The 25,984-nt window shown below is 41.7% G+C and overlaps 1 protein-coding gene across 1 annotated transcript; it reads right to left on the bottom strand.

Moving 5' to 3' along the window:
* On the bottom strand, nucleotides 1-25,952 carry DDX24 (DEAD-box helicase 24). The gene is made up of 9 exons (XM_032287542.1): nucleotides 25,833-25,952; nucleotides 23,834-24,550; nucleotides 10,830-11,351; nucleotides 9,646-9,799; nucleotides 8,842-9,357; nucleotides 6,556-6,631; nucleotides 3,731-3,919; nucleotides 2,048-2,177; nucleotides 1-548 (listed from the first exon to the last, which is right to left on the bottom strand). Exons 2-9 carry the CDS (start codon nucleotides 24,543-24,545, stop codon nucleotides 277-279), a joined length of 2,571 nt encoding a protein of 856 aa, XP_032143433.1. The 5' UTR covers nucleotides 24,546-24,550; nucleotides 25,833-25,952; the 3' UTR covers nucleotides 1-276.
* Nucleotides 25,953-25,984: the final 32 nt, after the last annotated feature.

The raw sequence follows: 25,984 nt of genomic DNA, 5'->3' as shown, positions 1-25,984 counted from the left end.
CTCTGACCATGGTTTTTAATTTACGAAATCAAGTTGAACACACAAGAAGCCTATAAACACGGCAATACAGAAAAGTTAAGCTGCTGCATAGAATTCTTACTCCAACAATGCAAATCCGCATGAGTTCTCCCCCACTATGGGTTTGAGTGGAAGAGAGGGACTTTTTTACCTGGGGTTGATGGTGGAGTGAAACACAAGAGTAGGAGACGTTTTACAAATAGCCAGAGAACCGAACAGAGACCAATGTGCAGTCACCGACACACTTGACCAGGACAATTAATTTGCACTTGTACTTGGTTGTGGCTGTTCCAGCTGTGGCTCCTTTGGCTTCTTTGTCTTCTTCTTCTGCTGCTTGGAGAGGCAGCTCAAAGCAGACTCGCTATTCCTTGGGGCAGACACAAGCAGGGGCGGCTTGCCAGACTGAGTGGGATACTTGGTTTTCTGGGTCTCTGTAAACAGCGGCTGGGAAAGCAGGTGGCGCAGCTCCTTCTTCAGAACCTTCATCTGCTTTTGTCTCCGACGCTCTTCTTGCTGGTCAGCTTTTCCTCCTTGAAACACAATACAAAAAAGATCCTATTTACTATGGTTTGTAGAAACATTTTGTTTCCCTTGATGGATAACACAATAAAAGATATTTTAGAACTACTTTAGGGAGGCGGAGTTGAACAGTTCTCCAAAGAAGCCAGTGGTGGCTTGGCAGGGGCTATAAATGGATAACATCTAACCATTGGGGGGGGGGACACGCAGGACCGTTTTGTACTTTTCTCCTTTGTAAAAACACTCAAAGACTGGAATTATCTTCACAGATGAAGTAAATTGGCTTAGAGAAGTCACCTGGCTTACGTCTCAGAGTCAGCCATCAGACAGAGCCCAGAACTCAAGTCTTCTGACAGATCACCTTTCTTCCTATGACCTACCAACTTACTGCCCACCTGGGGTTTGGAGACTTCACAACTACAACCCCCTTAGGAGACAATAAATGCTTCTTTGTAGCCCAGCTCTCCTGTACCTTGCCACCAGCGCTGTGACTGCACATGCAGAGGCGGGCAGAGCCAAAGGGTTCCATCTCAGCCTGTCCTCAGGAAGGGAAGCCAAGGCCTCCACATCTTCAGCCCAAGCCCCAACCCTGAGCTACCAGGACTAGCTCACTGTCTATAAGCCCACTGGTTTGGCTCCTGGCTTCCATGCTGAGCAGACAGCAGTAAGTTTGGCTCTGAATCTGCTGACTTGAGCACTGAGGTGTCAATATCTCAGCTGAGCTGTACATTTGGTGATGTGGAAAAAGCACAGAATTCTAGATCTGGTTCTACAACTTCTTAAGACTCAGGAGCTTTCTCAAGGTGGGACCGAGCAGATTCATCCCTGAAGCCTCAGCCTCTGGCCACATATAGAGTAGCAGCTCAGGAAATGCCTGGTGACAGAGCTGTTTCCCTGCACAAATTGCCTCTGCTGTGAGTATCTAGTTCCCATATGTAAAAGAATAGTACTATCTGGTATGTTCACGTCATGAAAGTGGAGAAGATCAAATGAGATAATGGCATGAAAGTGCTTTGTCAGGTTGGAAGGCAGGTGTAATAGGAACCATAATGATAAATAGCTTAAAATGTACCAAATACTATTTGCGAGGCAACGCTGCAAGCACTTAACATTTTTTAACTCAATCAGTCTTCCCAACAATCCCATGAAATAGATGGCTGATTACTTCCATTTTATCGAAAAAAGCAAGCTGAGACACAACAGAGGTTAAATGACTTGATTCAGTCACACAGTAAAAGGAATGAGCAGGCATTTTAACATGGGCAGCCTGGCCAGAGGGCCTGCTCCCTTCCTCGCTGTATCCACTGCCTGTCCACGTTAAGAGGAGGTAGTCGAGGATGCAAGACAGAGACAAGAGCAAACCGATCTGGGAGTAGGGCCTGTTAGCAAAGAAGGGGAAGGACGTCTTGCTGATTTTGACAAGACCCACAGTAGCAGCGAAGGTTCCAACAAAGCAAAAGTTAAAGGGAAATTTCACCTTCCTCAATTCCCATCTGGCCCAAGGGCTTACCCTTATACATGTCTTCTTCCAGCTCAATCTCCAGGGCAGCCGCTGCCTGCTCAATCCAAGAATTGTGCAGGCAAGCCTGGAAGTTCCGATACTCAGATTTCTCAATCAGTCGAGCTAAACGGATTCGCTCCTGGGTTAAAGTAACAGAAAATATTCATCTGAAAGAGAGTTCAGGCCTCTGGGAAGCAAAGTCTCACTTGAGTTATGTGTCTTTGTTCATTTGTTTGCTTGAGGCAGGATCTCACTCTGCTGCCCAGGCTGGAGAACAGTGGCATGGATCATGGCTCATTGTAGCCTCAACCTCCTTGACTCATGTGATCCTTCCACCTCAGCCTCCCAAGCAGCTGGGACCACAGGTAAGCACCACTAGGCCCAGCTAATTTGTTTTTTTTTTAAAGACAGGGTCTCACTGTGTTGTCTTGGCTGGTCTTAAACTCCTGGGCTCAAGTGCTTTTTCCCCCTCAGCCTCCCAAAGTGCTAGGATTACAGGCATGAGCCACCATGCCCAGCAAGTAGTGTTTTTAAAAAGCTCTTGAGATCAGTGATCAGTGAGAAGCAGTTCAGTTCCTACTGAACTTCATTTGCTTTGTTTCCTGATAAAAGCCCAGTAGGCAACCATTACCCTGTGTACATCTGTGTGTACACATGTAAGCACGACCGCCAACATTCCCAACAATCAACCTAACGGCCACATCCTTTGAAAACCCTTACTGGTTTGACTGCCAGCCTATAGGTAACCAAAGTGAATTTTTACAACAGCTGGCTTCTATAGCTGAGCTAAGAAAAAAAACATTTCAATTGTCCCTCGAGGGGGTTTTGGGGCTACAATGCAGTGGCAAGATGTCCTGAGAAAATGAGAAAGATCTTGTGATGTGGGAAAAGGAACCATGGGAAGTCTGGGTAGCTCCTAACCCTCCTTACTAATGGGAATTCTCTTATGATTTCCACCTTTCCATCCTTATCTCCACCCTATTTCCCCACAAAGCTAACATTTCTTTCAAGTGAGAGAAGCCAACAGTCCTTGAATTGTTCCATGCTTTTGCTCCCTCAATTCCTGGTATTCCATCTCCTCTGTACCCTTCCACATATTTGCCTGCAGGAAGCTTAGACAGAACATCTTCTCCTCCCAAATAACCATATGCCCAGTAATTCCACATGGCTCCACTGTACCTGAACTTAATATTCACAGCTGGCGAACCTCTGGGAAGAACCCACCCCACTTTGGTCCCTAACACAGTGTCCCTCAATAAGCAGCACTCACCTGGTGAATGCCTGAGTTAAAATAAAACCCCAAAGACAGAATTTACTGGCACCTGCTTCAGGGATGTGCCAAACCTGTAGCATCCGCCTCAGCAAGAAAACCAACCACACTGTCTACAACCCTCTGAGAGAATGTCCAGGCAGCCAACCACTGCACTGTCCAGTGAGGAGGGGGAACTTCACGGCCAGACAAGGAAGAAATGGTTCAGGGAGAAAATGCCTCACACCTTCAGTCACTCCCCTTTTCTCCCTTTTCCCAGGCACGCTGCTCTCAATCCTTTCTACAAGTCTCCTTGTTCAGCTGTTGTCAGAACCATTCCTTAGTTTTTAAGGTTTATGTTGCCACAACTCCACAGCAAGGTGCTCTGTGAGGGAGCAGCACAATCCCTTCATTAGCACTGGGGTTTTAACTTTGTTTTCTACCTTGACCACATCCATGTATTTTGTCTGCACGGGAAACAGTGGGATGTCTTCATCTTTCTTGAGGGTTTTGTAAATCTTCTTAAAGTTGATCACATCCTCAGGCCCAATCAACATCAGGCTGAGGCCTTCATTGGTAGCTCGAGCAGTTCGACCACTTCGGTGGACATAAATCTCTGAGGTACGTGGGACCTGCCACAGGAAGAACTGGGAGATCAATACATGGCCACTGCCAAACACTGGTCCTCTCCTCAGGGCCACATCCCCAAGCCGGACCCTCCTCCCTCCTAGCCAGGCAGGTAGAAACCTCTGCAGCATTGTGGAACAATCTAACCCTCCTCTCTTAATCCCACATTCAAAATATTCCCAGGTTTAGCCGATTCACTGTGCAGGCTCTCCTCTCCCATGCCCCTGCTGGTTCAGGTCCTCAGGACCATGCAGCCAGACCACAGCAGTCACTTATTATCCAGGATTTAAAGTGAAGCAGCCCAGTTCGACAGACCATGTTAATCCCTGGGCTATATTAATCCAATATATATATTAGCCATAGATAATGTGGCATGGTTACTGACATTCACTGAGCCTCTGGCACACAGCATTAATCAAGCACAACAGTCTTCTCCACTAGACCCAGATAACATCTAGGTATCCTTTCTGATATAGTACTTCAAGCAGCCACTATGAACTGTTCGTAAGAGTCCTAGAAATGAGATTTATTTGCCATTCTTTATTTAGAGGATAAAAGCCTTCAACCTGACACTCAGGGCCTTCAGCGATTTGCCCCCAATTTACCCCTTCAGCATCAGCAACTACTCCTTTCCCAACAAATCCCCTCTTCTCACTCTAAGCCAAGTGCCCTTGAATACTGCCCATTTCTTTGCTCCTTCTTTTTCTGCCTCTGCATGTCCAAATCCTCTCCACCTTAAATGCCCGGCATCTTTTTAGAAAGTACTTTCTAGCCTCCCAAACTAGAAGTTACCTCTCTCTTCCATTGTATTTTGTAATTTTCTAATAACTTCTACCTTAAATTATGGCTGTGGTCATCTCACCTCCTCTGCTGGATCCAATACTTCTTAGGGGCTGGGACTGCATTTGATTCATCTTGACTCCACAAAGGTTGACCCAGCTACTTCCCTCAAAAAGGGTAGAGTATATAGAGATTTGCTAAACCAAAATTAGTACCTATGATACCGTGGAATATGTATTTGCTTTTCATCCCTGTTTCCTGGCAAAGGAATCTCCAAAATAATGTCTTTTTGTATGCTAATGACAAACTACTGACTGATAGCTGAGAGCCCCCTAGGTAGCTTCAGGATGGGAGACGGTCACCAGAAAGGCCAAGGCAGGATTAGAAGGTTGGGACTTTCAGCCTTACTTCCCAAAGGCCAATGGTTTAATTTATCATCTTAATGAAGTCTCCATAAATAGCCCCAAAGGACAGGGTTTGGAGAACTTTTGAATAAGCTGAGTATGTGGAGGTTCTTGGAGGGTGGTATACTCAGGAAGGGCATGGCAACTCCATGTTCCTTCCCCTGTACCCTCAGCCTATACAACTCCCCATCTATATTCTTTGTAATATCCTCTATAATAAACTGGTAAATGTGTTTCTTTTGGTCCTGAGAGCTGCCATAGCAAATTAATTGAACCCAAAGAGAAGGGTCATAGGAACCTCAACTTGAAGCTGTTGGCCAGAAGTTCTAGAGGTCCTGACTTATTGACTGGTCGTGAGAAGGAGGGACATCTTGTGGGATCTGAGACTATCTCCAGGAAGACAGCATCAGAAAATGAAACCGAATTAGAGGACACCCAGCTGGTGTCTACTGCTTGATATGTGGTGAAAACACCCAAATATTTGGTTACAGAAGTCTTCTGTGTTGATTGTTGTTGTGAAGTGAGAGAACAGGAAAACGCACTTTGAGTTTGTTTTTTCACTGAAAGAGCAGCCTAAAAGATTTTTAAAAGCACAAGGAGGAATTAAAGAGGAAAAATAAAAATGCCATAATAGCTACCATTTATTGAGTGTTTACACTGTGCTACTGGCTTCATCAGCATCAGCTCAATTTAATTCTCAGGATAACCGTATGGGGTAGCTAGCATTGTTACTTCCAGTTTACAAACAATGACACGGAAACCAGAGGTACTAAATAACTTGCCTAAAGCTAACCAACTATGAAGCAGTAGACTGGGGATTAGAACCCTGGCAATCTGGCTCAGGTGCCCATACTCCTAACCACAACTCTATGCTGATACTCACTAGATGCACACACTGATATTATTGCCACTATCAATGGCAGTTATCATGAGTTAAGTGCTTACAATGTGCTAGGCTGCTTCTTAAGCTCTTTATACCTAGTAACTTATCTTATTAAGAACCCTAAGTAGGTACTCACTGCTATTTAAAACACGAGAAATATTAAGTATTTTACAAATTTAATTATATGACCTGCTCAAGGTTACACAGCTGGGATTTGAGCCTGGAGAGATCTAAACTACCACACTCTTCTATTAATACTTCTCTACATCAGGGTAACCACTTCACATGCTTAACTTATTATGGCCATTTCACAGAAAAAAACTAAGACACTAACCTGATAATATCAAGTAGCTTGGAGAGAAGGGCTACCTGACATCAGACAAAGCAAGGTTTTCTAAAGACCAAATCTCAGCAGAGTTCCAAAAGCGGGAGCAGTGGGCACTTGACACCATTGGTATGTATTCTCTGATGCAAGAGTCCCGGAACCAACAATTCCTCCTCCCTCCCCCAACCTTACCTTAAAAATTCCCCATTAAATGCAGGAAGATGCCTATAAATTCTCAGATACCCCTACCTGGTAATGGATGACATGCTGGACTTTAGGAATATCCAGACCCCGAGCTGCCACATCTGTTGCCAAGAGAACACAGCTGTAGTAGAGAGAGAAAGCTCATTAAAATTAACAGCTATCTTTAATCAAATTCTTACCAACTGCTGAGCATCTTAAACATTACAGTCCTTACCAATACCTACAAGATAGCACTATTATCTCCCTTTTCCAGATAAACTGAGTAACTTCCCAAGGTATGTACATGGCTATTCAGTTGTGGAGTCTGGATCCAAACTTGGGACTCACTGACCCCAACTGACCCCAACCAACATGCCATACTCTGCAGTGATAAAGACTCCCTCCAGTGAGTTAAATGAGGCCATATATGTTCTGGGTCAGTGACCTCCTCTCTTATCACCCTCTCATTTCCTCCCAGTGGCACTGACTTCCTTGATATTACCCAAACAAACCAAGCATGCTCTCAACTCCAAGTCTTTGCACTTGCTACTCCTTGGGCCTTAAAGGGTCTTGCCTTGGATATACACATGACTCACTTCATTGCTTTCTTCAGTTCTCTGCTCAATTCTCGCCTCATCAGAGAAGTCTCCCTGATCACAGATACCCAAATCTCTTTTCTCCAACCCCTGCTTGTCTTACTTCTTAGGATCACTTGTACACTGTGGGCTTACTTTGCAATTTATTAAGATCCTCTACTAGAATGTAAGTTCCATGAAAGCATGGACTTTGCATTACTCAGTGCTGTATTACCACCACATAGAACAATGTCTGGTTCATGGTAAGCATTTGATAAATGTGTTGGATGATGTTTCTCAATGTGTGGTTCAAGGAAAGTCAAAAGTACTTCAGGTGCTTCAGAATGTAAGATTGACCCCTTTGGAGTCCTTACTCCCTGAATTTCTGAGCTAACGCTGGGAAATGCAATGAAAATCCTAGTTTGTAAAACATTAAACTACTGCTCTAAATCAGGGTCAGCAAACTTTTTCTATGAAGAGGTAGATAGCATTTTCAGCTTTGTGAACAACATAGTATTTACGGTGATTATTCAACTCTGCCATTTCAGTGTCAAAGCAGATATAGGCAATACATAAATGGGTCTTTATGTGTTCCAGTAAAACTTCTACTACAAAAACAGGCAGCAGCCCGGTGAGATGGCGTGCATCAGCAGTCCTAGCACTTAGGAGGCTAAGGTGGGACTGCTTAACCCCATGAGTTCGAGTTTAACCTGGGCAACATAGCAAGACCCCATCTCAAAAAAGAAAACAGAAAGGGCAGCAAGCAAAATTTGGCACAAGAGCTATAGTTTGCCAAGATCTGCGCTAAGCTAATCCCAGTAAACCACCGATACTACTTACCAATTTTCAAAAACAAGCAAATCAAATACTTGTTCTAGAAACTAATTACCCCGTGACCTGACAAAACACTGGCAAAAGGCACTTTATAGTCTGCCTCAACTTCTCAGGCCCTCATCTTGACAATCTGCACCCTGTTCCCTAAGCATCAGTCTGGTCCAAAGGTAGATGGACACAGACAGCAGGATGAGAAACAGCATGGGCTCTGAGGTCCAACAGACTTGTCTTGAGGCCCAGCTCCACCACTTCCGGGCAGAGAAACCTTGGGCAAACTAATCAGCTTTTCTAGATCTGATTTTTTCATCTATAAATGAGAATAGCGATAATGGTAACATGTAATAGTAGGACTAGAAATTATTCAAGCTAACATTTAGCAATACACACATACTATGTGCTAGAGACTGTTCTAAACACTTTACACACATGAATTCACAATCACTTAATCCTCATAACAACCCTATAATGGGTTCTATTATTATTCTCATTATCCCAATAATGAGAAAATTAAAGTACAGAGAACTTAAATAACTTGACCACCTAAGGAGTGACAGAGCTGGGATTTGATTTCAGGCATTCTGGTTCCAGGTTCTGTGCTCTTAACTATGAATCTATTCTGCTTCCTCTTAAGGATGTTAGGAGAGTAACTGAATGTGATAATGTATCTAAAGTGCCAGCATAGAACCTAATCTACTGTCTACATATTCAATATTATGTATTTTCACCCATATTAGTATTGAAGTTTCTGTAAGGTATTTAACAGCCACCAAATCCACTAAATGAGAGTAACCTTGCCAAATGCTTTGCAAACAAAAGGCTACCTTCTACTGAGATAAGGCCCCTATGAGAGAAGGTAGCTTTTTCACCATTTCCCCACCATCCCAACCGCTTTTACCCCAGTAACTAACTAGAGGTTATGCCTCTGGGGACAGTCCTAACTTACTCTTCCAGACAGGCAAACTGCTCCAGGTTTCTCAGCCTCTGCTTCTGGTGCATACAGGCATGCAGGGTCAAGGGCATGATATCAAGGACTTTCAGAAGCCCAGAGAGGCGTTTGATGCAAGAGATGCTGTTAGCAAACACTAAGCTGCGGCCTGGATACTGCATCAGGAAGTAGTACAAGTAGAGGTCTTTCTCATCAGTCTCACAATGGATCTTGGTCTCTGTTAGTGTCTCCACCGTGGCTTCATTCCTTGTAAGGTCAATGACCTTGGGCTTGCCCCTCATGCCAATTTTCTGCATAAGGAGATCAAGTTTGGCTGTTTTGTCCATTTTCTTGGTATGCTTCTTATGAAGGATTCGAGCAGGAGCCTGATGCACTAAGGTGAGTGTGGCAGAAAAAACAAGCGTTTGTCTCTTTGGGTTGTACTGGGAGTCATTGAGCATCTCTAGCAGCTGTGAGAGCTCAGCAAAATGGCCTTTCTCAACCATCCGGTCAGCCTCATCCACTACCAGGCACCTGCAGATCCAGAGAGACCCATATCACTGGTCAGCAGCAGGTTAAGAGGAATCATCTATAGCACACCCTACTCTCATCCTAAAAACATACACACACACCCCTCACTACCACCACCATCAGTGCCTCAACTCATCTCCCTCAGGCACACTTGGCTTTCTAAAGGCCAGGGAATGGATGATACCACACCATGGCATTCTGCAATGGGAAGAAGGCACTGCCCACACCATGTCACCTGAGACTTGTTTCAGAAAAGGCAGTGAGGGGGAAAGAAGAGGTATCATTTATTACCTGAGCTGCCGAAGGTTCCTCAAATGATAATGCTTTTCTTTAATTAGCTCCCACAGCCGTCCTGGAGTGGCAATCACAATCTCAGGGTAACGGTTCAGCATCCTCTGCTGTTTCTGCGTGGACATTCCACCAACCAAAATAGCAGTTTTAATTCCTATGGGACAGAAAACATAAGGGACACTTATGGAACCTGGGTGCTCATTTTCTTACATGGCTGACACAGGCACCCCAGATTAGCCGAGATAGTCATCAGCACAGCATAATGCTCTAGAGCGCAGGCCTGGCCAGACTGCTGGTGCCACTCCCAGAAGGCTTACCAAGTCTTCTTGGGCCCTACTTCTCTGACCTCATTTCTTTTCTAATCCCTCCCCTCCAACCACACCAAAGGGGCTGAATTTGAACCAATGTATGCTTACTTCCAAAGCTCTGGGAAAACTGAACACTGGTGTATCACAATGCTATGGGGAATATTACCTGCAGCTGTGCTACACCTCTCCTAGGATCTTGGAGATCCTAGGAAGCCTTTCCCATTCCCTCAATTAGAATTATTCTGAAAGGTCCTCTAATGGCCTGTTCTATTTTCTTCTCTAGTGGAAAACTTCTTAGTATCATGCAGGTGAATAGCTTAGTGCTTTGCACATATTAACAACTTGGTAATTAACTGCTGCTTTTATTATAAAATTAAAATACCCAGAGTGAAGCCCTTCCCAGAGTGAATTCCCTAAGAGAATTAAATCCTAATTGGTGAGAACATGGATCAGCAAACTTTTTCTTAAAAGATCACTAGTAAACATTACTGGCCTCTTAGGCCAGATGGTCTCTGTCACAACTATTAACTCTACTCAACTTCGCCTTTATAGTACAAAACCAGCCATAGACAATATAAAACCAAATACGTGTGGGTGTGTTCCAGTAATTTATTTACAAAACCAGGCAGTTTGCTAATCCCTGCCCTGAGCATCTAGTGTAGCCAATAAATTTCCCAAGCATCTACAATGGCACCAACTATGTATTATCCTTGAGGGAATTGTGAAAATGTCACTCAATTTTTGTAGGGCTTAATTCTCTGGCTCATAGGTAAGAATGGCTTACCCTAGAGGGCAGGAGCCATAGCTCATTCATCTTTACCACCCAGCATTTGCGATTTGCTTAGAAAATATTTATTAAATGGACCTAAACCTCACCTGTAAATCTGGCCACAGCATCAATGTGCTGTTTGACCTGGAGAGCCAGCTCTCGAGTGGGTGTCAGAACCAGTCCAAGCAGAGGACGCTTTGGGTATGCCTTACAGGTGGCGCTTTTGTCATCCAACTCTTGTTTTAGATTTCCAGTCTGCTCTTTTTCAAGCTTTTCCTCCTCATTCTCATTCTGTTTGGGAATAGGCTTCTCCCTGATCAGGGAAGACGGCCCTTCACCAGCATCATCATCACCAAAGAGCAACACCTGGTCTGAGACAGTGCCTCCAGTCTTGCTTCTGGCCTCAGCTGCGGTATCACTGGGCAGTGTTTCACTCTCAGTTACAGTATTAGGCAACACTCCAGACTCAGTTTCAGCCTTGCCTGGTGATCTAGTCTCAGCTTCGGCCTCAGTTCTGGTCTCTCCAGGTGGTGCTTCAGTGTTTCTTGGAGCAGGGGCAGCCTTCCTCTTATGCCACTGCAAAACTGCATGAATCATTGGAATGGCAAAGGCAAGAGTTTTCCCACTTCCTTAAAAGTAAAAAACAAAACAAAATAAACACAGATGAACATACTTTAGTCTGAAATTCATTCTTTTGCACAGAATAAGGTAGCCAAGTGCCATCCTGACCAACTCAAAGCTCCTCCACTCTACACAGATTTTACCAGAAGGAGCCAGAAGGCACAAGTAAATTAGAACCCAAGGAAAAGTATGGCAGACTAGCTCTGGGGTCTTAGATCCAAGAAATGAAACAATGAAGAGATTAAGGGCAAGTTTTGGGTCTATGTGTTGTTGTGGGGGGTGAAAATTGGTAACCTATACAATACTTTCCTAAGACCTTTCTTTGGTGAGAAAGGACTAAAAGAAAATTTTCTTAGTTTTCAGAAAATTTAAATATAAAACTCATCTATGCCTGAACATTTTAAAACTTGCCTTTGAATGTACACAGAGCCCAAATCATCTGGGAGGTCAAAACAAAACACCTCAGGCAGAGAATTTAAAGAAGTTCCAAAGAGATAATGCCCTAGGCAGAAGCCAATAAATGCTTCCTCTAGGGAGAAACCCTTATCGTAGATCCCCCAAAATTTTCACAGTTTTCAAAGAAAATAAGCAGCTCTCAGTAAAAAAATAACCACACAAAAATAAGATACTATAAGGAAGAAAGAGAGCAAAAAACAAACACATCAACATTTTGATAAGAAAAATAGACTTTTTACCAGAAACAATGAAAAGCCAGAAGACAGTGTAGCAATATTTTTTATTTGAATGCCTTAAAAAAAAAAAACAAAAAAAACCCTGACACTTTGGGAAGCTGAGGTAGGTGGATCACGAGGTCATGAGATCAAGACCATCCTGGCCAAGATGGTGAAACTCCATCTCCACCAGAACAGGTGCTGGTATCCGTGGCTGAGAGACCCGTAGAGGTTCACATCACAGGACTCTGTGCAGACAACCCCCAGTACTAGCCTGGAGGTGTCTAGACCCAGAAGAGAGATAATAATCACTGCAGTTTGATGCAGCTATTGATGCCAGTCCTGGAATCAATAGGATCCATTCACATCCATGGGCATCAATCACATCTATAGGAAAAGGGGGAGAGTACTACATCAAGGGAACAACCCATGGGACAAAAGAATCTGAACAACAGCCTTTAGCCCTAGACCTTCCCTCTGAAAGAGGCTACCCAAATGAGAAGGAACCAGAAAACCAACTCTGGTAATATGAAATAAACAAGGCTCTTCAGCACCCCTGAAAAATCACACTAGTTCACCAGCAATGGATCCAAACCAAGAAGAAATCCCTGATTTACCTGAAAAAGAATTCAGGAGGTTAGTTATTAAGCTAATCACGGAGGGACCAGAGAAAGGCAAAGCCCCAATGCAAGGAAATCCAAAAAATGATACAAGAAGTGAAGGGAGAAACAATCAAGGAAATACATAGCTTAAAAAGAACACAATAAAAAAATTCAAGAAACTCTGGGCACATTTTTGGAAATGTGAAATGCTGTGGAAAGTCTCAGCAATAGAACTGAACAAGAAGAAGAAAGATTCAGAGCTCAAAGACAAGGTCTTCAAATTAACCCAATCCAACAAAGACAAAGAAAAAAATAAGAATAAATGAACAAAGCCTCTAAGAAGTCTGGGATTATGTTAAATGACTAAACCTAAGAATAATCGCTGTTCCTGAGGAAGAAAAAAATTCTGAAAGCTTGGAAAACAAATTTGGGGGAGTAATAGAGGAAAACTTTCCCAGCCTTGCTAAAGGCCTAGATATCCAAATACAAGAAGCACAAAGGACACCTGGGAAATTCACCGCAAAAATATCTTCACACACTGTTATTGGGTTATCCAAAGTTAAGAATTTTAAGAGCTGTGACACAGATGCACCAGGTAACCTATAAAGGAAAACCTATCAGATTAACGGCAGACTTCTCAGCAGAAGCACTACAAGCTAGAAGGGACTGGAGCCCTATTTTTAACCTCCTCAAACAAAACAATCATCAGCCAAGAATTTTGTATCCAGCAGAACTAAGTATCATATATGAAGGAAAAATACAGTCGTTTTCAGATAAACAAATGCTGAGAGAATTCGCCATTACCAAGACACCACTATAAGAACTGCTAAAAGGAGCTCTAAATATTGAAACAAATCCTGGAAACATATCAAAACAGAACCTCTTGAAAGCATAAATCACACAGGACCTATAAAAAAGAAATACAAGTTAAAAAGCAAAAACAAAAAAAAAGGACGCACATAAACTTAAAGGGGTTGAAAAAAGGCAATTCATGCAAATGGACACCAAAAGCAAGCAGGGGTAGCTATTCTTGTATCAGACAAAACAAGCTTTAAAGTAACAGTGGTTAAAACAGACAAAAAAAGGGACATTGTATAATGGTAAAAGGCCTTGTCCAACAGGAAAATATCACAATCCTAAACATATATGCATCTAATACTGGAGCTCACAAATTTATAAAACAATTACTAACAGACCTAACATGAGATAGGCAGCAACACAATAATTGTGGGGGCCTTCAATACTCCACTGACAGCACTAGACAGGTCATCAAGACAGAAAGTCAACAAAGAAACAATGGATTTAAACTATACCTTGGAACAAATGGACTTAACAGATATACATTGAACATTTCATTCTACAAGTACAGAATACACTTCTATTCAACAGCACATGGAACTGTCTCCAAGATGGATTATATGACAGGCCATAAAACAAGCCTCAATAAATTTAAGAAAGTTGAAATTATATCTATCAACCACTGTCTCAGACCACAGTGGAATAAAACTGGAAATCAACTCCAAAAGCAACCTTCAAAACTATGCAAATATACAGAAATTAAATAATCTGCTCCTGAATAAGCATTGGGTAAAAAACAAAATCAAGATGAAAATTTAAAAATTCTTCAAACTGAATGAAAATAATGACATAACCTATCAAAACCTCTGGGATACAGCAAAGGCAGTGCTAACAGGAAAGTTCACAGCCCTAAACAGCTACATCAAAAAGTCTGAAACAAAGTACAAACAGATAATCTAAGGTCATACCTCAAGGAACTAGAGAAACAAGAACAAACCAAACCCCAACCCAGCAGAAGAAGGCAAACAACCAAGATCAGAGCAGAATAAATGAAATTGAAACAACAGCAAGAACAACAAAATACAAAAGATAAATGAAACAAAAAGCTGGTTGTTTGAAAAGATAAATGTAACTGATATTTATATCATTATTATGACCATTAACAACGTTACCCATGAAAAGAAGAGAAAATCCAAATAAACTCACTAAAAAACTAAACAGGAGATATTACAACTGACACCACTGAAACACAAAAGATCATTCAAGGCTACTATGAACATCTTTACATACATCAACTAGAAAACCTAGAAGAGGTGGATAAATTCCTGGAAAAATACAACTCTCCTCGCTTAAGTCAGGAAGAATTAGATACCTTGAAGAGACCAGTAACAAGCAGCAAAAATGAAATGGTAATTTAAAAATTACCCACAAAAACAGTCCAGGACCAGCTGGATTCACAGCAGAATTCTACCAGACATTCAAAGAAGAATGGTACCAATCCTCTTGACACTATTTTGACACTATACAAGACAGAGAAAGAAGAAACCCTCCCTAATTCATTCTATGAAGCCAGTATCACCCTAATACCAAAACCAAAAAAGAAAATTACAGACCGATATCCCTGACGAACATAGATGGTAAAATCCTTAACAAAATACTAGCTAACCAAATCTAAAAACATATCAAAAAGATAATCCACCATGATCAAATGGGTTTCATGCCAGGGATACGGGGATGGTTCAACATATGCAAGTCAATAAATGTGATATACCACATAAGCAGAGTTAAAAACCAAAATCACATGATCATCTCAATAGATGCAGAAAAAGCATTAGACAAAATACAATATCCCTTTACAATTAAAACTCTCAGTAAAACTGGCATACAAGGGACACACTTTAATGCAATAAAAGCCTTCTATGACAAACCCACAGCCAACATAATACTGAACAGGGAAAAGTTTAAAGCATTCCCTCTGAGAACTGGAAGAAGACAAGGATGCCCACTCTCACCTTCCTCTTCAACATTGTCCTGGAAGTCCTAGCCAGAACAAACAGACAAGAGAAAAAAAATTAAGGGCATCCAAATTGGTAAAGAGGATGACAAACTGTCACTGTTTGCTGATGATATGATCACTTACCTTGAAAATCCTAAAGCCTGCTGCAGAAAGCTCCTATAACTGATAAAAGAATTCAGCAAAGTTTCTAGATACAAGATTAATGTATACAAATCAGTAGCTCTTCTATACACCAACAGCAACCAAGTGGGGAATCAAATCAAGAACTCAACCCCTTTTACAATAGTTGCAAAAAAAAAAAAAAAAAAAAAAAAAAAAATACTTAGGAATATACCTAACAAAGCAGTCAAAAGACCTCCACAAGAAAAACTACAAAACACTGCTGAAAGAAATCACAGATGACACAAACAAATGGAAACACATCCCATGCTCAGGGATGGGTAGAATCAATATTGTGAAAATAACTATACTGCCTAAACCAATCTACAAATTCAATGCAATCTCATCACGATACCATCATCATTCTTCACAGAATTAGAAAAAAAATTCTAAAATTCATATGAAACCCGAAAAGAGCCTGCATAGTCAAAACAAGACTAAGCAAAAAGAACAAATCCAGAGGCATCACACACCTGATTTCAAACTATACTATAAGGCCATAGTCACCAAAACAGAGAGGTATTGGTATAAAAATAGGCACACATACCATGAAACAGTATAGAGAACCCAGAAATAAACCCAAATACTTATAGCCAACTGATCTTTGACAAAGCAAACAAAAACATAAAGTGGGGAAAGGACACCATTTTCAACAAATGGTCCTGGGATAGCTGGCTAGCCGCCTGTAAGAGAATGAAACTGGATCCTCATCCCTCACCTTATACAAAAAACAACTCAAGATGGATTAAGGACTTAAATCTAAGACCTGAAACTATAAAAATTCCGGAAGGTAACATTAGAAAAACCCTTCTAGACATTGACTTAGACAAGGATTTCATGACCAAGAACCCAAAAGCAAATTTAATAAAAACAAAGATAAATAACTGGAACCTAACTAAAGAGCTTTTGTACAGCAAAAGGGACAGTCAGCAAAGTAAACAGACAACCCACAGAGTGGCGGAAAATCTTCACAATCTATCCATCTGACAAAGGACTAATATTCAGAATCTACAACAAAATTGAACAAATCAGTAAGAAAAAAACAATCCCATAAAAAAGTGGGCTAAGGATGCAGGCAATACCCAACGGAAGATACAAATTGCCAATAAACATAGACTCAGCATCACTAATGATCAGGGAAATGCAAAGCAAAACTACAATGTGATATCACCTTACCCCTGCAAGAATGGCCATAATCAAAAAAATCAAAAAACAGTAACAGCAGATGTTGGCAGCTGGGCACGGTGGCTCATGCCTGTAATCCCAGCACTCTGGGAGGCTGAGGTGGGCAGATCACCTCAGGTCAGGAGTTTGAGACCAGCCTGGCCAACATGGTGAAATCCCCGTCTCTACTAAAAATAGAAAAATTAGTCGGGTGTAGTGGTGGATGCCTGTAATCCCAGATACTAAGGCGGCTGAGGCAGGAAAACTTGCTCCAAACTGAGAGGCGGAGGTTGCAGTGAGCCAGGATCATGCTACTGCACTCCGGCCTGGGCAACAGAGCAAGAATCCATCTTAAAAAAAAAAAAGATGTTGGCACGGATGTGGTGAGCAGCGTACACTTCTACTCTGCTGGTGGGAATGTATAGTACAGCCACTATGGAAAACCGTGTGCAAATTCCTTAAAGAACTAAAAGTAGAACTACCATTTGATCCAGCAATCCCACTAATAGGTATCTACCCAGAGCAAAAGAAATCATTATTGAAAAAAGATACTTGCACACGCATGTTTATAACAGCACAATTCACAATTGCAAAATCGTGGAGCCATCCCAAATGCCCACAACAAGTGGATAAAGAAACCGTGGTACACACACACACACACACACACGCGCGCGCGCGTGCGCGCGCGATGGAATACTATGCAGCCATAAAAATAAATGAATTAACAGCATTTGCAGTGACCTGGATGAGACTGGAGACTATTATTCTAAGTGAGGTAACTCAGGAAAGGAAAACCAAACATTGCATGTTTTCACTGACATGCGGGAGCTAAGTTATGAGGATGCAAAGGCATAAGAATGATACAATGGACTCTGAGGACTTGGGGGAAAGAATGAAAGGGGGTGTTGGATGAAAGACTACAAATATGGTACAGGGTATATTGCTCGGGTGGCAGGTGCACCAAAATCTCACAAATCACCACTAAACCGGACACACCTCATGCCTGTAATCCTAGCACTTTGGTAGGCTGAGGTGGGCGGATCACTTGAATTCAGAAGTTTGAGACCAGCCTGGCCAACATGGTGATACCCCGTCTCTAATAAAAATACAAAAATTAGCTGGGCATGGTGGCACATGCCTGTAGCCCCAGCTACACGGGAGGCTGAGGCTGGAGAATGGCTTGATCCTAGAAGCCAAAGGTTGCAGTGAGTTAAGATTGGGCCATTGCACTCCAGCCTGGGTGACAAAGCAAGACTGTCTGAAAAAACAAAAAACAAAAAAAATTATGTAACCAATAGCACCTGAACCCCAATAACTTATGGAAAAATAAAAAAAAAATTTAAAAATAAACATCTAAACATAGAAAAGGGAAAAAAAACCCTAAAAAATAGAAAACAGAAATGTGAAAAAAATAAATCAGGTATGCCATCAGTCAAAGAATAAACCCAACATTATCAATAGTCATTAATCGTAAATAAACTCAATAATTTTTTTTTTTTTTTGAGGTTAAGTCTTACTCTGTCACGCAGGATGGAGTGCAGTGGTACAATCTCAGCTCACTGCAACCTCTGCACCCTGGGTTCAAGCAATTCCCATGGCTCAGCCTCCTGTGCAGCTGGGACTACAGGCACATGCCACCACACCCGGCTATTTTTTTGTATTTTTAGTAGAGAAAGAGTTTCACCATGTTGGCCAGGCTGGTCTCAAATTACTGGCCTCAAGTGATCCACCTGCCTCAGCTTCCCAAAGTGCTGGGATTACAGATGTGAGACATTGTGCCTCGCTTCAATAATTAAATTAAAAGACAGAAACTGTCAGATTAAACAGCAAGGCTCATTTATATACTCCCCATAAGAAATCCACATTAAATATAAAGATATAAATCAGGAAAAGTAATAGTATGGAAAAACACACACCATACTAACATTAATCAATAAAGCAAGACTGGCTGTATTAACACCAAAGTACATTTTAGAACAAAGAATATTACCAGGGATAAACAGGGCCATTTCATAATGATAAGAAGCCAATTCATTTACAGGATATAACAATAATCTAATGTTTTAATCCATAAAACATTTATGCACATAACTGATTATCAGAATACATGAAACAAAAACTAATACAACTGCAAGTAGAAAACTGTCACTCAAGAAGAAAATAAGTAACACAAATATCTCTAATCTTTTTTTTTTTTTTTTTTTTTGAGATGGAGTTTCGCTCTTGTTACCCAGGCTGGAGTGCAAAGGCGCAATCTCGGCTCACCGCAGCCTCCGCCTCCTGGGTTCAGGCAATTCTCCTGCCTCAGCCTCCTGAGTAGCTGGGATTACAGGCACGCGCCACCATGCCCGGCTAATTTTTTGTATTTTTAGTAGAGACGGGGTTTCACCATGTTGACCAGGATGGTCTCGATCTCTTGACCTCGTGATCCACCCGTCTCGGCCTCCCAAAGTGCTGGGATTACAGGCGTGAGCCACCGCGCCCGGCTTCTAATCTATTAAAGTACATTTGCAGTTAAAAACCTTCCTACAAAGAAAAGTGCAGGCTCAGATGAATTCTACCAAACATTTAAATTGGGGGGAAAATGCCAATCCTATGCAAATTCTTTCAGAAAACTGAACAGAATACTTCAGGAGTCATTCTGAAGCTGTATTACTTATTTCAACACCGAAAACATTATAAGAATACTGCAGACAAATATCCCATGAACATAAATTCAAAAATTCTCAACAAAATTTTAGCAAATCAAATCCAACAATACATAAATAGAACAATATATTGTGACCAAGTTCAGTCTATCCCTGGATATAAGTCTAATTTCATATTTGAAAATGTCATTCGCCTTATCAACAGACTAAAAATGAAAAACCACATTTCACTACACGCAGTAAAAAAGCATTTGAAAAATATCAAACATCCATTCCTGATAAAACCTCTCAGCAAATGAGAAGTCAAAGAGAACTTCCTCAACCTGATAAAAAGCATCTACAAAAAACCTACAGCTAAGATCAGACTTAATGGTGAAAGACTAAATGTTTTCCCTGAAAGAACAAAAACAAAACAATAATGCCCAGTCTACCACTTCAATTCAAGATTCTGCTAAAGGTGTTAGCTGGTGCAATACAAGAAGAAAAATAAAAGGTATCCAAGACTGGATAATGATCACCTTTGCAGAAAATTCCATGGAATCCTCAGAAAACTACTTGGTGGTACGAAGTTGCAGGACACAAGATCAATATAAAAAAATCCATCATATTTCTTAGTAACAATTGGAAATAAAAAATTTTAAATTACAACTTACAATAGAATAAAAAATATAAAATGGTTAAGGATAAATCTAACATAGATGTGAAAAATATATATACTGAAAAGTATAAAACATTGCTGAGTTAAAGACCTAAAGAAATGGAGAGATATACCATATTCACAGACTCAATATTGGCAAGATGTCATCTATCCTCAATTTGCTCTGTAATCAATGGAATCCCAATCCAAATATCAGCTTGCTTTTTTTGTAGAAACTATAAAACAGATTCTAAAATCCATATGGGAGGGCAAAGGCCTACAAAAGTCGAAATAACTTTCAAAAAGAACAAAGTTAAGAGGACTCATACTACCTGATTTAAAGACTTATTATAAAGCTACTATAACCAAGAGAGTAAGAAACTGACATAAAGACTCACAAATAGATCAATGGAAAAAGAAAAGACTCCAAAGAAAGACCCAAACCTACATGGTCATAGGTTTTCAACAAAGATACAAAGGCAACTCCGTGGAGAAAGAATAGTTTTTCAACAAATGGTGCTGAAATAAGTAGACAGTCATATGCAGTAAAACCCACAAACTTTGATCCATACTTCTCACCATAAATAAAAGTTAACTCAATAAGGGTCAGAGACCAAAACATAAAACTTAAGGATATTAACACTTCTAGAACAAAACAGGAGAAATCTTTGTGATCTTGGGTTAGGCAAAGGGTTCTTAAATAAAGCACCAAAGGTGCCAAAAGCATAACTTCATAAAAGACAAAGCTGATAATTTGGATTTCATCAAAAGAAAGACATTTTGCTCTTTGAAAAACACTGTTAATGAAAAGGTAAGCCACAAACTGGGAGAAAAATTTGCAACTCGTCACATCTGATAAACCACATGTACCCAGAAATACACAATGAACTCCCAAAACTCTACAATAGAACAACATCCCAATTTTTAAATGGGAAAAATAATTGAACACAAAAATAAGCATATGCCAAAATTCTCAACATCGTTAGTCATTAGGGAATTGCAAATTCAAATGACAAGGAAATAATACTAAAAATTTAAAAGTCTAAAATAAAATTAAAGACTGAGCATACCTAGCTATTGACAAGAATATGGACCAACTTGAACTTACACCACCCAGTGACAATGTAAAATGGTATAATCACTTTGGAAAACTCTTTAAAAAAAGTTCCATTTGCCACAAGACCTAGCCATTCCACAGCTAGGTATTTATCCAATAGAAAGGAAAGCATATAGCCATACAAAGACTGGTACAACAGTACTTGTAATAACTAAATTTGTAATAGCCAAAAACAAGAAAAAGCAAAAATGTCCATCAATAGATGATGAACAAACTGCTCTATCCACATACTGGAATACTATTCCTCACTAAAAAGGAACTATTAGTAATTGTAATAACATGGCTTAATTTCAAATTATGCTAAGTCAAAGACCCAGATACCTCTCCCCAAAGTACATGTTGTATGACTTCATTATGTAAAATTCTAGAAAATGCAAATTAATCTATAGTGATAGAAAGCCTATCAGTGGTTGCCCAGGGAGGAAGAAGGATAGAGGAAGGGAGGGAGGGATTACAAAAACACCTGTGGCATCTTTTTGAGGGTAATAGATATACAGCTGACCCTTGAACACAAATTTGAATGTAAGGGTCCACTTATACACAGAATTTCTTACACCTCAGCCACCCCTGAGACAGCAAGACCAAGCCCTCCTCTTTCTACTCAGCCTAATCAAAGTGAAGATGCGGATGAACACCTTTATGATGATCCACTTCCATTTAATGAATAGTAAATACATTTTCTGTTCCTTACGATTTTCTTAATAACATTTTCTTTCCTCTAGTTTATGTTACTGTAAGAATAAAGTATATAATACAAAATATGTGCTGACTGCTTATGTTATCTGTAAGGTATCCAGTCAATAACAGGCTATTAGTATTTAAGTTTTGGGGGGGTGTTCAAAATTATACATGGATTTTCGACTGCATGCATTGTTTAAGGGTCTATTCATTATTGCATGGGCAGTGGTCTGTTTACGGACCCAAATGCATGGCTTATCCAAGTCGTTTCAAATTCCGGACTTGTAGATTCACATTATCTCACAAGGAAAGCCTGACAGGAGCTGTGGTATAAATCCAAATGTCAATCTCTGGCCACATGGCTCATATAAAACTTGTTTTTGCCTTCCAGGGACCTACTTCAAGGACTCTGCACACAACAAAGCAGTGTAGCAGAATGCTTAACAATACACAGAACTAGCCTAGAATCCAGACACTAGCATCTTCAGCTGTGTAATTATAGGGAAGCTGTCTATGCTGTGTGAGGTTGAGTTTTCTCATCTGCAAAATGGGAATAATGGTACTTACCTCAGGGTGGTTGTGAGAACTGATTTCATCAACATAAAGCACTTAACATAGTACACGACACATTTTAAATGCTCAGCAAATGTTCTAAGTTATTATCTCCATTCCCCTTTCCTGTAGTTTCCTCACTCTTCCATCTACTGTATATGACTGTCACAGAACCTCATCCTGTTTCCTGACCCCTGTTCCAGACACCCAAAGCACGTGTCTACTCAACACTTAAAATGTAGTCACTCGAAACTGACATGTGCTGCAAATTTAAAACATACCTGTTTTGAAAACTTAGGAAAAAAAGAAGTAAAATATTTCACGAATTTTTTTTTAACTTTAAAAAAATGTGGCTCCTAGTAAATTTTAAATTACATATGTATTTCACATTATACAGTCACCCTTCTATAACCGTGGATTCTGCATCTATGGATACAACCAAATGTGGATAGACAATATTTGGGGGAAAAAAACTGCATCTGTACTAAACACTGTAAAGACTTTTCTTGTCATTATTCCCCAAACAATACAGTATAACAATTCACATAAGATTTACATTGTATGAGTTATTATAAGTAATCTAGAGATGATTTAAAATACACAGGAGGATATGCATAGCTCATAAGGAAGCACTATACCATTTTATATCAGAGACTTGAGCATCCCTGTACTTTGGTATCCAAGGGACGTCCTGGAACCAATCCTCTATGGGTATCAAGAGATGACTATATGTATTTCTAATGGACACTGCTGGTCTAAACAGACTAATAGTTCCAGGCAGTACTAGTTCCTCCCCTAAGTCAGTAGTCTAGTCTATCCAGCAAAGTCAACCTGTCATTACTTCCAAAAGTCTTGCAGGAACACAGCCTAGTCCTAACAGTCACTTCACAGCTGAATCTATTTACAAAATCCACCCAATGACTATCCACCACACTCAAATCCTTCCAATGACAAGAAACTCACCAACTCCCAAAGCAGCAACCCTTTTTTACCTTTGGATGACTCCTGAGAATTAGACAGTTCTTCCTTATACTCATGAAGATCTACCTCTCCAGAGGGCTGATCTTAGCCCTTTACCCTTTCGAGCCATTTAGAAAAGGCTCAAGAACAGGAAAAACTACCACTTGCAGACCACTTAAAATGTACTGTGTAAGCTTTAGTTTACTGTAGCATTTAACCCTCACAGCAATGCAAGACGTAGGTACTGTTATCTCCATTTGGTTGATAATGGGGTCTATAGGGCTGAGAAAGATAAAAATGATCTGGCTAGGGTACCATTCAGGAAGAGCCTATTTCAAACCAGAGCTGGCTGACTTCTAAACAGCTTCATTCAGCATTGCTTTTGTGGCTATGTTCTCAACATTGGTCTCTCTCCCAGTTATCTAGCCTACTAGCAGCTATGGGCTCAATCCAGAAGCAATCCTGCCCTGGCCAAAGCTGCCCTTACCTGTCTCAGCAGCTCCAAGGATGTCCAGTTTGTCACGGATGGCAGGTGCTAAGGTCAGGGCTTGGATTGGTGTGGGAGCAGAGAAGCCTAGAAAGCTGAGTGCTCGGAGAACCGGCCTGGGGACAAACAGGTCCTTCCAAGCTGACACATCTGCCTTCTGATCATGAACTTCGGGAATCCATGTCTTCGCTTTTCTGGGCACCTTAACAGCAATGCTCTGAAAAGGCTCCATCCCTTTTCTCCCTTTCTTTTTCTTTTTTGGAGCAGTTTGGACCAGGTTTCCTGATGTCATCTCCCCAACCTCTGGATCATGACAAACCATGCCCTCTTCTTCCTGGGTCTCCGGCTCAGAATCTTTGACTTCAAGCTCTTTCTGGGTACTGGTTCCTTCAGTTGCTACAATTTTACTTTTCTTCAACTTCATCTTTTTCTTTGGTGAGCTAGACTCTCCCTCCTCCTCTTCTTCTGAAACAGCTTGTGCCTTTCTCTTGGGTGCCTCCTTTAAGAAGAGACTGGAGGGATTCTTGGCAGGGGAGACCAACTGGTAATCTGTCAATTCCTCAAAGCACACTAAATCATCCATCTGTCCATCTGCAAACATATTTGGGTCAATCTTCACTTCCTTCCATTTTCCCACAACTTTGATTCCCTTTGTCTGAAATTTGCCATAACTTGATAGCTTTGGCCTTGATTTTGTGTCTTTCAACTTCATGGTTGCTGAAAAGGAGATAAGTGTTCTATTACATTGGTCTCTGCAACAAATATTTTCTAAGCAACTACGCCCTACAAAGAACTGAGGATACAAAGATGCTCCCACCTAGAGAAGAACAAAGAAGGAAATACCACAGTACAGGCAGCTTTGCCTGGAACATAGGGTACACAAAGACAGATAAGCTAGACCTGGTTTGAATTCCAAATCCAACACTTGCTGTGTGCGACCTTGGATAATGCCACCCACTTCTATCTGAACTTCAGTGCTCCCATCTATAAAAAGGAGGGAGGGGACCTAACAATATCTAAGTTGTATATTTTATGTAAATAAAGAAAATTACGTAAAGCACGGAGGATAAAGCCTGCCACACATAAGTCATTCTGAAGGCAGAGTAAGAATCCGAGGAGATTTTATTGTGGGGGCAGGAGAGGTGAGCTTTATTAAAAGCATTCTGCGCTTGCTTCCTTCCCAAGCCTTGCCTGAGAAAGTAAATGCCTGCTCCACCATCCTGGCCTTTGCCAAGTGTTTTAAAACCCACCCAGCGTTTTCATCACATTTTACGTGGCTTAATGGTCATTTAGGCCCAACTTGTTTGGTTGGAACTCGATCCAGGTTTTCCTTTTCATAAAGGCCAAGAAAGATAACAGATTCCGTGAAAATGACCAAGGCAAACCTTGGTTCAAATCCGGATCCACCATTTGTCAGCTGTGGGTGTGCGGTGGACGTATTAATCTCTGAGTCTCTATTTCCTCGTCTGCACAATGGGGATAACGAGGACATTTGTCCCACAGGATCGTTATACGCCACTATGAAAAAGTGACGCACATCAAAAACCGCTAAGCATGGCGCCTGGCGAGGAGAGCGCGTTCGCTCACAGTGACCGCCGGACCCGCTGCGCCACGGCAAGAAACACGCGCGGTTCAATGAGGAGAGGGCGGGGGGTGCCACGCGAACCGGGCGAGGACACGGGGAGCGCTAAGCAGAGCAGACGGGCCTCTCTCCTCGTGACGCTGGTCCCGCGCGGCGCCCTCGCTTTGTCTCAGGCGCGAACGGGCGCACGAAACTGGAGAACCGCGAAGCAGAGGCCGTCAGGCCCAGATGCCCGGACAAGGAGCCCAAGGCGCGGGGGCCGTCGCACGCAGCGCGGTTGGACGGCCTGGGCCCGCGGCCGCCGTCTCTGGACCCGGGGAACCCAGCGGCCCAGAGAGACCCGCGATTAGGAACCCGGGTTCCTGGCCTCAGCCCCTCTCCGGAGTCGGCTCCAGCCCGGCTCGTTTTGGTACTCACTCTGTGGAGACGCCACTGTAGCTCCTTGGTGGCGGGTCAAGCGCCTCAGAAGAGACCGCCGTACCTCAGCCGCAGCAGAGACCGCAGTTCCGGGGCGGGACCTCCACGCGCGTACTCGTGCGTGCTGCGGAGGAAGTCCCGCCCCTATGGCA

The sequence above is a fragment of the Sapajus apella genome, unplaced genomic scaffold, assembly GCF_009761245.1.
Source record: "Sapajus apella isolate SASKATOON/1434 unplaced genomic scaffold, GSC_monkey_1.0 scaffold20, whole genome shotgun sequence".
Taxonomy (NCBI): domain Eukaryota; kingdom Metazoa; phylum Chordata; class Mammalia; order Primates; family Cebidae; genus Sapajus; species Sapajus apella.
This window is presented reverse-complemented; position numbering and strand designations above follow the sequence as displayed.